Raw genomic sequence first — 11776 nt, forward strand, 5'->3', positions numbered from 1 at the left:
TGTTGACTCTGCACAGCACCAGAACTGGCTGCCCTGTCAACATCCCGATCCCCACTGTCGGGTCTGGGGCAGCTGCTGGCTACTGTCCCACAGCCGGCACTGCACGTCCACATCCACCCTCACCCCCCAGCCCTGTGAGCACCAGGAGGCTGAGAAGAGGGCAGCCAGGGGGCTCAGGACACAATGCAGGTCCCTCCCAAACCCACTGCCTCCACATCAGCCCTAATTTCTCCCCTTCCACATTAGTCGCCTGGCAGCAGTAGCGGGGGCTCAGTAGAGAGACAGCAGGGGAGAACCCAGTGCGGCTCTGTGACCCTCACACCATCTGGAGCCCCCGTTTCCTCCTCTATCAAATGAGCTGAGCCTGAGACCTGGGTCTCTGTCTCATAACAGTGGAGGTCCGGCGCCCAGGACCTGCACAGCCCTCTGCCTCAGAGCAGCTGAGGACAGGGGACGGGGGACGGGGCACGCTGAAAGAGATAGGGCAGGTATGGGTGGGAGCGGGGTGGTGCAGAGAACCCACATTCAGAGGTCACTGAGTCCCACACTACTTTGCAGCCTGGCAGGTGACATGAAGCAGGGTCCCTGCCCTGCTTTTATCCCAATGGTTACACCCCCCACTGCCAGGTGCCTAGGAGGGGAGGGAGGCTCTGGTTATTCCTGGCTTCCCAGAGGAACTGTGGGGACAGCTGGGGAGCTAGCAGACCCCCCCATCTAGACACAGGCCTTACCAGCTCACCCCGACAGCCCCTTCCCATGCCTTACCTGGTCCCACCGTCTTCAGCGAGAGGGGAAGGGAGTTTGAAGAGTGAGGATTGCTGGGGGTTCCTTAGGAACGCCAGGCTCCCAGAGTCTGAGGGTGGCTCCAGAAACCCCAAAGGTTCTAGGCAGTCTCTGGCTGGGACCAGCTCCAGGTGGAGGGGATCTGAGTGTTTCCTCAGTGACCACATCCCTTTCCCTTCACTTGGCCACCCCATGCCAGGCGCCTTGGGGTCCCAGCCTAGGTGTACTGGCCTGTGAGCTGAGGACCCACCAAGCACAGGACAGAGGCCGGGGAGGAAGAGACGCCTGCTAAGGTCATCCCGAGAGGCTGGGGCCGACACAGCCTTCTGCACATCCGATGAGAAGGGAGCAGAGGAACGCTGGAGGGAAACAGTGGTCATGACAAGGTTCTGAAAAGATAGGAGATGTGGAGCCGGGCACAGTGGCTCATGCCTGTAATCCCAGCACTTTGAGAGGCCAAGGCCAGCAGATCACCTGAGGCCAGGAGCTCAAGAACAGCCTGGCCAACTTGACGAAGCCCTGTCTCTACCATAAATACAAAAATTAGCTGGGCAGGGTGGCGCACACCTGTAATCCCAGCTACTTGGGAGACTGAGGCAGGAGAATCACTTGAACCTGGGAGGCAGAGGTTGCAGTGAGCTGAGATCATGCCATTGCACTCCAGCCTGGGTGTGATTCTATCTCAAAAAAAGAACAAAACAAAAAGATTAAAAAAAAAGAAGAAGATGCTTGGGCTGCTGGGGTGCTGACGGCCCGACCCAGTGGTAAGGGGACAGAGGGGAGAGATTGCAGGACAAAGTCCTGAGCCCAAGAGACGTGGCAGCACGTGCAATGCTGGCGGGATGCTTCCGGGCTGATGGAGCAGAGAGGGCACGGTGATGCCACAGCAGAGACAGCAAGGCCCCTGGGAGGAGGGCAGGGATGGGAGCCAGTCCAGGATGGATGGGTGAGAAGGTCTTGGGTACAGCAGGAACAGCTCTTCCTTTGTTGGAGAAGGAGGTGATGTGAGCAAAGGTGCAGGCAGGGTGGTGATTTGGGGTGGAAAGAATTTTAAAAAGAAAAAAAAGAATTATCAGTCTAGATAGATTTGGAAGATGTCACTCAGGGTCACTCGAGACCCCAAATTCTGGTGCATAATTTCCACCCTGCTCCAGGGTCCGTGGCATGAACCCACCGGATGATATAATTACCTTCTCCCCAGCGGCACTCCCCTCCTGCTAAGCACTGCACTCAGCTCTCAGCCTCCGTTATGTTATTTAGGCCTCACCACAACTCGTGAGGTGAATGACATTGTCGCCATTTTGCAGAGGAAGAGACGTGTTCGGAGCTGTTAGGAATAGTCTAGGGATACCAGCTGGGAAATGGCGAAGTCAGAGCCCACACCCAAGCCTGCTCTATAAGCAGCACCTGAGGCCTGTCCTCCCGGCACCACTGTCGCCCCCTCCTTCTTACTCTGCTTGCCGGGGGACATCAGAGCATGACCCATGAGAGGGCAGACCCTGACCTCACAGAGCACCAGCAGGCTGACCCCCACCCCCACCCACGGCCCCAGGACTCGGGCCATCTGCTGGCACAGCGTGCCAGGCCCTGCCTGATCCTCTCTCTCCTCTTGTTTTAGGACAAACAGATGGATTTCTGTTGGGATCCTTGGCAGGTCAGTGCACTTGTGTGTCCCCCAGTCTAGCCGGCCCCAGCTGACACCACCGCCCCTCTCTCCCTTGTGCCCAGCTCAGAAACACAGTCCCACCAGCCCTAAGACAAGAATCTGATGAAACACTGGGTGGGGGTTGTCCCGTGGGAGTTGCTAGGATCTCCCTGGCTTTAGCTGCCCTGTCCCTGCCCACTGGCCAGAGGACCTGGTGGGCTGGGAGATGGGGATGGGTGGTGGTACTAGAGGGATGTCGGCCAGCAGCCTGGCCCACCCTGCTCACTCCTCCTGCCCCTTCCTCCAGAGGTGCTTCCAGACCACCAACGGCTACCTGTCCAACTCCAGGTCCCGCCCCGGCAACTACAATGTGGCAGCCCTGGCCACCTTGTCCCTTGTGGGTAGGTTCTGGCTGCAACTCTCCTGCTTGTGGAGAATGCACGGTCCCACCCTAGACCCTGGCTGTGGGAAGGACACGGCTGAGTTGCAGGTGGGAAGATGGCAGCCCTGTTGGATTCTCCATGTTCTAAATGCCAGAGTCCATGCTGGGTTACGCGGGTCACGGGGGGACCAGCGGCTCAGGGTTCTGCTTCCACGGGTTAAACTGCTGGGTTCTCAAGAAGCTCTGAGAGGGTGGGGCAGAGTTTTTCAGATGTCTGTCTGGCATGGTTTCCCTGCCTCTCTGCCAGTCCCATCATCTTAGTTCAGGTTCCCTGGAAGCAGAGCCTGACATGGGCATGACTGTGCAGGTGATTCCCTGGAGACTGGCCCTCAAGAGAAGCCAGCAGGCAGCGGGGGAAGCAGACAGGCCTGGGGAAGGGGCTCGGCAGGAGTCTAGCTTCACCAGGCTGGTCCCACCGCAGCTTGGGAGCATGAATAGTACCCCAGAATTGATGGCACGCTATGGCGAGAGGCTGGACTTTTTTCATTTTATTATATTTGTTTATTTATTTTTGAGAGACAGAGTGTCACTCTGTCACCCAGGCTGGAGTGCAGTGGCATGATCTCGGCTCATCACAACCTCCGCCTCCTGGGATCAAGCAATTCTCCTGCCTCAGCTGCCCAAGTAGCTGGGATTACAGGTGTGCACCACTACACCCAGCTCATTTTTGTATTCTTAGTAGAGACAGGGTTTCACCATGTTGACCAGACTGGTCTTGAACTCCTAACCTGAGGTGCTCTGCCCGCCTCAGGCTCCCAAAGGGCTGGGATTATAGGCCTGAGCCACTGTGCCCGGCCAGGGGCAGGACTTTATACTCCCCCATTGCTGACTCACTGGCTGCCCCGGGGGAGGAGTTTGCAGCCTCCTGGGCATCTCTGGGTGAGGTGGCTCCCATCGGCTCAGGGCGGTTCTGCAGATACGGATGTAGGTGTGAGCTCACAGCAGCAGCACCTGAAGCAGATGGGGATGGGCTCGTAGCACAGTACAGGAGGTGTCGGTGATCACCACGGCATCAGGTGGCCCCAGCACGGCCTTCACCTGTCTGTGCATACCCAGCTCTGTGCCACGCCCTGCAGGCTCCGCTTCACTACAGCCCACCCAGCTCCCCCGGGACCCCTGGGGCCCTCCCTCCCCACGTTGGCCTGTGCCTTTCTTCCACCCGCAGCACCTTCCTCTGCTGCACCTACCTTTCAAGGGCCACTTGAAGACCCACCTCCTCCAAAACACCTTCTTAGATACCCAACACCCCCCACTTTAGTGGCTGGGAGCGAGATTCTCCCCTTTCTTCCACACACCCATCTTTCCCATTATCCCAGCTCTCTAATTTCCTTTGTGGATACCTCATCTTTCTTATCCTGTCACCCAGGCTGGAGTGCAGTGGTGTGATCTCGGCTCACTGCAACCTTAGCCTCCCGGGTTCAAGCGATTCTCCTGCCTCAGCCTCCCAAGCAGCTGGGATTACAGGCACATGCCACCATGCCCAGCTAGTGTGTGTGTGTGTGTGTGTGTGTGTGTGTTTTAATAGAGACAGGATGACAGGATTTCACCACGTTGGCCAGGCTGGTCTCAAACTCCTGACCTCAAGTGATCTTCCCGCCTTGGCCTCCCAAAGTGCTGGGATTACAGGCATGAGCCACCGCACCCAGCCTCGTCTTTCTTAAATATTGCCATTCCTTACATTATGGCTTCGAGGACCTGGGTGACTCCCAGATCTGTTCTCAGCCTTGGTTAATGGTGATGCTGAACCATTCCTGGCAGCCCCTCTCCATCTTCCACATCCAACAGCTCTACTCCTAAAGCCCCCGACCCCTCCTGTCTGTCTGCCCAGCCCTTGCCTTGTCTGTTGCTGGGTCCCTGCACTAACCCCTAATCCTCCATCTGGGGCGCTCTTCCTAAACAGCTGTGCTAACTGGTCACTCTCTTGCTCATTACCCTGCTGGGGCTCCCCACTGCACAGGAACATCTGAGCCCTCCACCTGGTTCTCCCCAACCCTATTCTGTCCCTGATCAGCTCCCAGCTTCTCCTGCTGCCCAGTCCTAATGTGGACCCCATGTTTCACCCCAGCTAGTCCTGGACTCACGCCAGACTCTTCCATGCCTTCATCCTCTTCTCATCACTGAAAAAGCTTCCAGTCTTGCCTCCGTCTGTTCAAACCCAGCCCACCTTCAAATTCCAATCCCAGGTCCCCTCTTCCAGGAAGCCTTCCCTGCCTGCTCCACCCACCCAGGTCTCACCTCCAGCAGAGCTGGCACAGCCACAGAGATGCTCTCTCAGAATGTGTTTAATGGATCGTGGAGAAAGCTGGGGGCTCATGAGTGGTCCTTGGGTGGATCTCCTTGGATAGAAGGGTCTGAACTTGGACAGAAAGGGAGTGAGGGGTATGGACGATCTGGAGAAGTAGCACCCAGTGGGCAGGAACATGGACTGGGAGTAGGATGCTGGGAGGAAATGCGGATGCCGGTGGGTGGGGGCATTGAGGGGAGGGAGCCACAGAGCTCGGAGGGCTCAGGGCAGGAGTGAGCAGGAGGCTTTGGAGGGCATGAGGAGTTAGATGGGTACAGGCCCCTGGGGAGGTGTGGGGCACTGATGGAGATCATGGCGCACTGAGGGAATGTGGGGTACAGGCCACTGGGTGGGCCTGAGGCATGGGGGCCAGGCCCTGGGCTGAGCCTTGTGTCAGGACAGTCACCCAGATGCCCTCCATGCCACAGGGGTGGTGCAGAGCATCAAGGACCACATCACAAAGCCCACGGCCATGGCCCGAGGCCGCGTGGCCCACCTCATCGAGTGGAAGGGCTGGAGTGCCCAGCGGGCAGGCTGGGAGCTGTCCCCAGCTGAGGACGAGCATTACTGCTGCCTCCCAGATGAGCTGCGTGAGGCCCGCTTTGCTGCAGGTCAGCAAGGAGGGGGACTGGCCAGGGCTCTGTGGGGGTGAAGCTGGGTCCTTGGGGGGCCCAGGTCACTGCATGGGCATTGTCTGGGCAGGAAAAAAGAATGGCATAGGGTGGCCGGGTATTAAGTGAGCACTCTTGACCACTGGGGTGTGGATGGGCAGCCCAGAGAGGCGGCCGCCCTCCAGCCTGTCCTGGAGAAGCTCCAAGAGGCACTGAGGCCGTCCCCACCCATGTCCCCCGGAGCTGGATCTCGCTGTCCCCCCAGGGGTCGCCGAGCAGTTTGCCATCACAGAGGCCACACTGAGCGCTTGGTCCTCGCTGGATGACGAGGAGCTGCACCCCGAGAACAGCCCCCAGGGCATCGTCCAGCTCCAAGGTACGGCCCAGGGGGTCGGGGGGTGGGGGTGGGAGGTGATGGGCAGAGCAGAGCTGACGCTGGATGCCTGCCCATCACCAAGTGCAGTGTGACCTCGGTGGAGCCCCTTCCTTTTCTCAGCGTAAGTTTCTTCATCTGCAAAATGGGGCAGTGATCCTTGCCTTGCCCATTGCCCAGCAGTGCCAGGAGCAGGAAGGAGAGAGTGAGCACAGTGGGGGCGGGAATCCAGCGCTTACCACACCGAGGGCTGTGCACGAGGCACCTCACGGAATCCTCACAGCAGCCCTAGGGAGTGGGTCCTGTTGTCCCCATTTTACAAATAAGGAAACAGAGGCATTCAGAGGTTCAGAAACTTACTCCAAATGACAGCTAGAAGCATCAGAGCCGGATCTGAAACTTAGCACCAGGCACAAGCAACCACGTTTCTAGAAGCCCAGGTTACTAGTGAGGGCTTCAAGGAGCCTTGGCCCTGGGGGAAGCCTGCACTTAATCCTCCCTGACAGATGGATAGAGACGGGGAGGGGACAGAGGCACTGGTTGTCCCAGTTCTGAGAGAGCACAGGCTGCTCCAAGCCCACTCTTAAGTCCTCCGTTTACTGCCTCGAGGAGGAACCTGGGGCTCAGAGAGTTTTGGTGACTTGACCAAGGTCACAAGGCTTGGCAGTCACACAGCTGGATTTGGAGGCAGGTCCTCTGCCCCTTGCCCTTTCTCACACGCCCAGAGAGGGCGAGGAGCTGGATCCGGGACGCCATTCCCCCGTCTCCCTGTTGATTTTCCAGATCTGGAGAGCATCTACCTTCAGGACAGCCCTCCCAGTGGCCCCTCGCAGGATGACAGCCTTTAGGCCTTCTCCTCGCCCGGCCCCTCCCCTGACAGCTGTCCCTCACCTGAGGAGCCCCCCAGCACCGCTGGCATCCCGCAGCCCCCCAGCCCAGAGCTGCAGCATCGGCGGTGGCTGCCCGGGGCCCAAGGACCCGAGGGTGGGACCCACCTGCCGGGCTCCCTACCCTCCATGGACAGCGGCTCCCTCTGGGAGGAGGACGAGGTGTTCTATAACTGAGTCGGGGGCTGTGCTGGTCCGGCACCTGCTCACACCATGACCTCGCCTGATGGGCAGCCCAGGCGTATCTGGACCCCGGGGTCCAAGGCAGAGCATCTCTTGACACCTTGGGTAGGCACAGGGTAGGTGTGGCAGGGATGGGGCCAGCGCTCATGGTGGCCTCTCTGTGCCTCGGTGGACCTGCCCCAGCAGTGGGAGCCATAACCCCCTCCCCCTTCATTACTTCACTCAGGTGGGCACCTTCCCCTGCAGGGTGTCTGCCCTCAGGGAACTCAAGGACTCTCAGAGACACCAGGGCAGCCTGGCCCAGAGGAGCAACAGCCAGGCCCCCAGGAGGACAGCCATGGACAGAACTGAGACCCACTTAGAGCGGGGTCTGGGAACCCTGCCTGTACCTGGGGTTCAGTCCCTCCCCACTCTCTCTGTGTGTCTGCCCCCCAGCAAAGGTGGGGTGACCACTTCTGGTAGCTAAGCACCTGCTCCCCGGCTCTCCTCACCAGGACATCTGTCTCTCTGGAGTGTCTGTCTGTCTGTCTGTCCCTCCCTCTCTGAACCTGCTTCCTCCGTGGCCTCTGCTCCTCACCCCTGGGCACCCACTCCCCCTCCTTGCAGCTCCCTCCCATCTCACTCAAGGTTCTGTGAGGACATTAAAGTGGTGGATTCACCCTGGATGACCTTGGCCTGGTCTCTGCCGGGGAAGATGTGACCTTGGGCCCCTGAACAGAGTCCGGAGGGAGTCAGGGAAGGTCCCTACTGCCAATGCTCACACAGCTGGTCAACCTGCTCCCACCCAGCCAGAGAGGGCCCATGGAGGATGCCCAAGGCTCTGTGGACTCCCCAAGGAGCTACACTTGGGGACCCAGCTTTATGAGCTGTGACTCAGCCAAACAGGAGACAAGGGCTTGAACGACACAGGGTCCTGCTTATCCATGAGGACAAGCATCATAGACCTGGTGGGAAACCCTCTCTCCCTGGCATCTCCCTGCCAAGAAATGGAGCATGAGGAGGAGCCCAGGGGCCCGAGCCTGCAGTGCCCACATGACCACGGGAAACTCACTCTGGGCCAGCGCAGGTAAGGAGCTCCAGTCCCAGACCAGCAACCTTGCAGCTGAGATGAGGGAGGGACAGCAGCTCTGGGAACCAGCTTTATTTTTCTCAGGAGCCTCTCACTGGGAACCAGACAACCCCAGAGGGCATCTGTGCCTGCCCTTGGTGACAGCGTACTCCAATCTCGTCATTCATTAATGTGATGGCCAGTCACTGAGCACCTGGCAGATGCTGGTTTTCCATCTTCTCACACTCAGCTCTGTCCAAGGTGGGATTTGTCTTTCAAGGCAGGAGCCATCGTCCCACCCAGGATGAGCCATCTTCTTCCGGGCTAGGTTAGAGTTGCCTGTTATGCCAAAGAATGGAGCTGGGCTGGAGGGAGGGGCAGGTGGTGATGGGGGAAGAGAGGCAGGGTCTCAGCCCAACCTCAGTACCAGGGCAGCTGGGGTGCCCTGTTCATCTTGCTGGGCTGGCTGACGTTTGGGCTGGTGGATTTGTCAGGTTGGAAATTGCTTTCTTCATCTAGAACAGAGAAAGGGGGTGGTGGTGGGGGCGTGTAGAGGAGGTTGAGAGGGGGGCTCCAGCATTTTTAGTTCCCCTAAGGTTCGTTTCTGGGTGAATAGTAGAGCCCATGGCACCCCATTGCACAATGGGATCACTGAGGCAGAGAGGGGCAGGCTGGCCACTGGCCAGAAAACAAGATCGGGAGCCAGACCCAGTGGCCAATCTGGGCCAGGAAGAGGGACTCATCAGTATCCTCTGTATCCTCCCAGGTTTGGATGGGAGCATGCTGGTGTCCTCCCACCTCCCCACCTCCCTAGCCTTCTCAGGCATGGGTCCCCTGCTTTGCTCTGCCCCCGGGACCCTGGTACCTCCACCCAGGACACGTAGCCCACAGCTCTGCCCCGCGATGTCACGAAGAGGGACTGAAGGTTCAACAGCTTAAAGAGGTTGTGTGCCTGGATGGGGGATGTTAGGAAACACTGGAGGGTTGAAGGTGCCCAGCCCACCCTCTGGCCCTCTCTGCCACGCCTCTGAGCCAGGAAGAGGGGCGGGGCCTGATATGTGTGGGAGGCAAGAGACCCAGGCCTGCAATGTCCAGTGTGGGCCACTGGGAGGTGCCAGAGTCCACTCAAGGGTCTGAGCGGGGGCTGCAGGAGGACAGGACCCAATATCCAGCACCCTCCAGCAGCACAGAGGGGACGTAGCCATCTCCAGGTCCCCTGTCAGCCTCTGCCCTTCCCCCATCCTTGTGTCAGGCTCTGTCTCAACTGGCTACATAATTTGTCCAAGATCACACAGGGAAAATGTGGTGGACCTGAAATTGAAACGCACGTGTACCTTGGTGCAACTCCACTGTCTTTCTCCACCCAGAGACTTCCATTTGCCAAGCTCCCCAATTCCCTCGTCTCTCTGCATCATCCCTACAACCCTGGCAGTGAGGCCGACAGGGCAGGAGCTGCCCTGCCCAGGCCCAGGAGGAGCAGGAAGCAGCATAAGATGGGCGGGGCGGGGTTGGGAGCAGAGGCTGGAGCCTGAGCTCCCCATCAGCTCTTGCCCTGCCCCAGGAGCCTCGTGTGTCACACTCCCCAGTGCTTGTTACCTGGTGCAAGGTGGTCTCTGAGAATAGCGTCAGGGTCACTGGTTCCGTGGGGCAGCCCCCAGCCAAGATGTCCTGGAGACACTGCTGGGGGTGGGGAAGGGTTACAGGTGCAGGGCCGGCCTCCCCAGGATGCCTCTCTCAGACCACCCCTCCCTCAGGAGATCAGCGGGTGTCTCCCCTCCCATCCCTGCTGACTCACCCCCGCCCCATCCCCACACCCCTCAGGAGTACCCACCTGGTGTCCTGGAGTCCTGGAAGGAGGCTCAGCCTGGAGGGCCTGCACCAGCTGGGCCCTCTGCACGATGCCCACCAGGATCTGGGAGTCTGGCAAGTGGAGAGGGAGAGGGACGGAGGCGCGTTAGGAAGAAACAGGCCTGAGGGCCAAGCTTCCGGAAGACCCCGGTGGTGTCCCCATGCTCCTACCCCAGCAGCTGCCCAGGGACTGCCTTACAAGCACCCGCTGACTCTCTTTAGACATGTCAACCACCCCAAGGGAGGGTGGCCATGATTTCCATTTTACTGATGAGGAAACTGAGGCTCAGGTGAAGTGACTTGCCCAAGGTCACACGGTTGGTTGCTAAGTCACAGAGCCTGGATGCAGATCCTGTCTGCCTGACAGGTCCAAGAAGGAGGCAGAGGGCATCCCTCACCCCTGACTTCCTCCTCCCTTCCGGCTGGGCACCTGTGCTCTCCACCAGGGGATACTCGGCCACGTCTGTGGAGGTCACAACCTTGACCACCTCCTCCAGCGGCGTGTCCTTGGCCAGTGTGTTGATGCTGCGGTTCATGAAGTGCTCCACCCTCACGCGGTGGGAGCTGCAGGCAGAGGGGCTCCCATCAGGTCCCGGAGTCGGGGATATGAGACCCAGGCCGGCAGGGGGATCTGTGGGGAGCTTTGCTTGAACCAGGGACCCACGGCTCTGGAATGTGGGCAGGGCCGGAGAGGTTCCTGGAATGAGGGACTCCTAGAACCCACAGTGGGAGGAAACCTGGGGACCACATTACTGATGGCCCAGTTCCAAATCCCCAGTCCCCTGGTTCCCCATATCCCCCAGAGCAGCTCCACTTGGGTCTTGTCCCACCTTGGACAGAGCTGAGTGTGAGATGACGGAAAACCAGTATCTGCCAGGTGCTCAGTGACTGGCCATCACATTAGTGAATAATGAGATTGGAGTACAGACCCAGCAGCCTTCCCTGGATAATTCCATTTCATTATAAAAGTATATGTCACCCCCGAGGAAAAACTTGAAAGGTTGAAAATCACTGATATAAACAGCCCCATTTCCCAGATGGGGAAACGGGTTCAGAGCAAGGCAGCAGCTTGCTTGTGTTTGCAGCGGGGCCTCAGACTCAGGGACTCTCAGAGCCTCTTTGGTCTGCTTCTCTGGTGCCAGAAGCTGCTCTGGTCCCATCTGGTTGAGCAAGGACTTCAAAGCCCATTTCCATTCTCGCTCCATCTCCTGCTCCCAAAGTCCCAGCAAGGACAGCAGGAGTGGGGAGAGGGGAGGAGACCTCTCAGATCTGGTGCTGACTCTCTGTGTCACCTGGAGCAAGACACGGCACCTCTCTGAGCCCCGGTTTCCTCAGCCTGTACACGGGGCAATACTCATCCTCCTGCTGTGAAGCCCAGCTGACCCCTAGACAGACACTGAGGCCTCAAGGCCAAGGACTTGCCCAAGGTCACCTGGGGCACTGGGGAGAGTGGAGATGAGAGCACTGCTGTGTGTCAGCCCCTCCCAGCCCCCATGTCCGAGGTCAGCTGCGGTGGCATTTCTTTTTGGAGGTGCCCCCAGCCCTACCCAGACACTATGACCCTTTCAGCCAGCCTGAGGTGGGTGCCCCTCACCCGATGTTGCGGCCCAGAATCCGTGGCAGGTATGGCAGCTTCTTGACAATGATGGTGCCATCGTAGAAGGAGGGCTGG

At 59.0% G+C, this 11776-nt stretch overlaps 1 protein-coding gene and 1 pseudogene across 1 annotated transcript; one reads left to right on the plus strand and one right to left on the minus strand.

Annotated features, from left to right (window-relative positions):
- Positions 1-2681: 2681 nt before the first annotated feature.
- On the plus strand, positions 2682-7928 carry LOC116464694 (protein FAM131C-like; annotated as a pseudogene).
- Positions 7929-8334: 406 nt separating this feature from the next.
- LOC116464693 (chloride channel protein ClC-Ka-like) lies at positions 8335-11776 on the minus strand. Its single transcript, XM_032147957.2, has 6 exons — positions 11699-11776; positions 10535-10668; positions 10088-10176; positions 9853-9936; positions 9122-9208; positions 8335-8771 (listed from the first exon to the last, which is right to left on the minus strand). The coding sequence occupies exons 2-6, from the start codon at positions 10638-10640 to the stop codon at positions 8706-8708; spliced, it is 432 nt and encodes a 143-aa protein (XP_032003848.1). The 5' UTR covers positions 10641-10668; positions 11699-11776; the 3' UTR covers positions 8335-8705.

The sequence above is a fragment of the Hylobates moloch genome, unplaced genomic scaffold, assembly GCF_009828535.3.
Source record: "Hylobates moloch isolate HMO894 unplaced genomic scaffold, HMol_V3 SCAFFOLD_1306, whole genome shotgun sequence".
NCBI lineage: Eukaryota > Metazoa > Chordata > Mammalia > Primates > Hylobatidae > Hylobates > Hylobates moloch.

Bases quoted from the DNA above. Each gene is read 5' to 3' on its own strand.
- LOC116464693 (XM_032147957.2), bottom strand. From the start codon at position 10,640: ATGAACCGCAGCATCAACACACTGGCCAAGGACACGCCGCTGGAGGAG. The intron at 10,177-10,534 runs GTGCCCAGCCGG...TCCACTTGCCAG, and splicing joins TCCCCTGGTGGAGAGCACAG to ACTCCCAGATCCTGGTGGGC. The intron at 8,772-9,121 runs GTACCAGGGTCC...TCTCTGTTCTAG, and splicing joins GCTACGTGTCCTGGGTGGAG to ATGAAGAAAGCAATTTCCAA.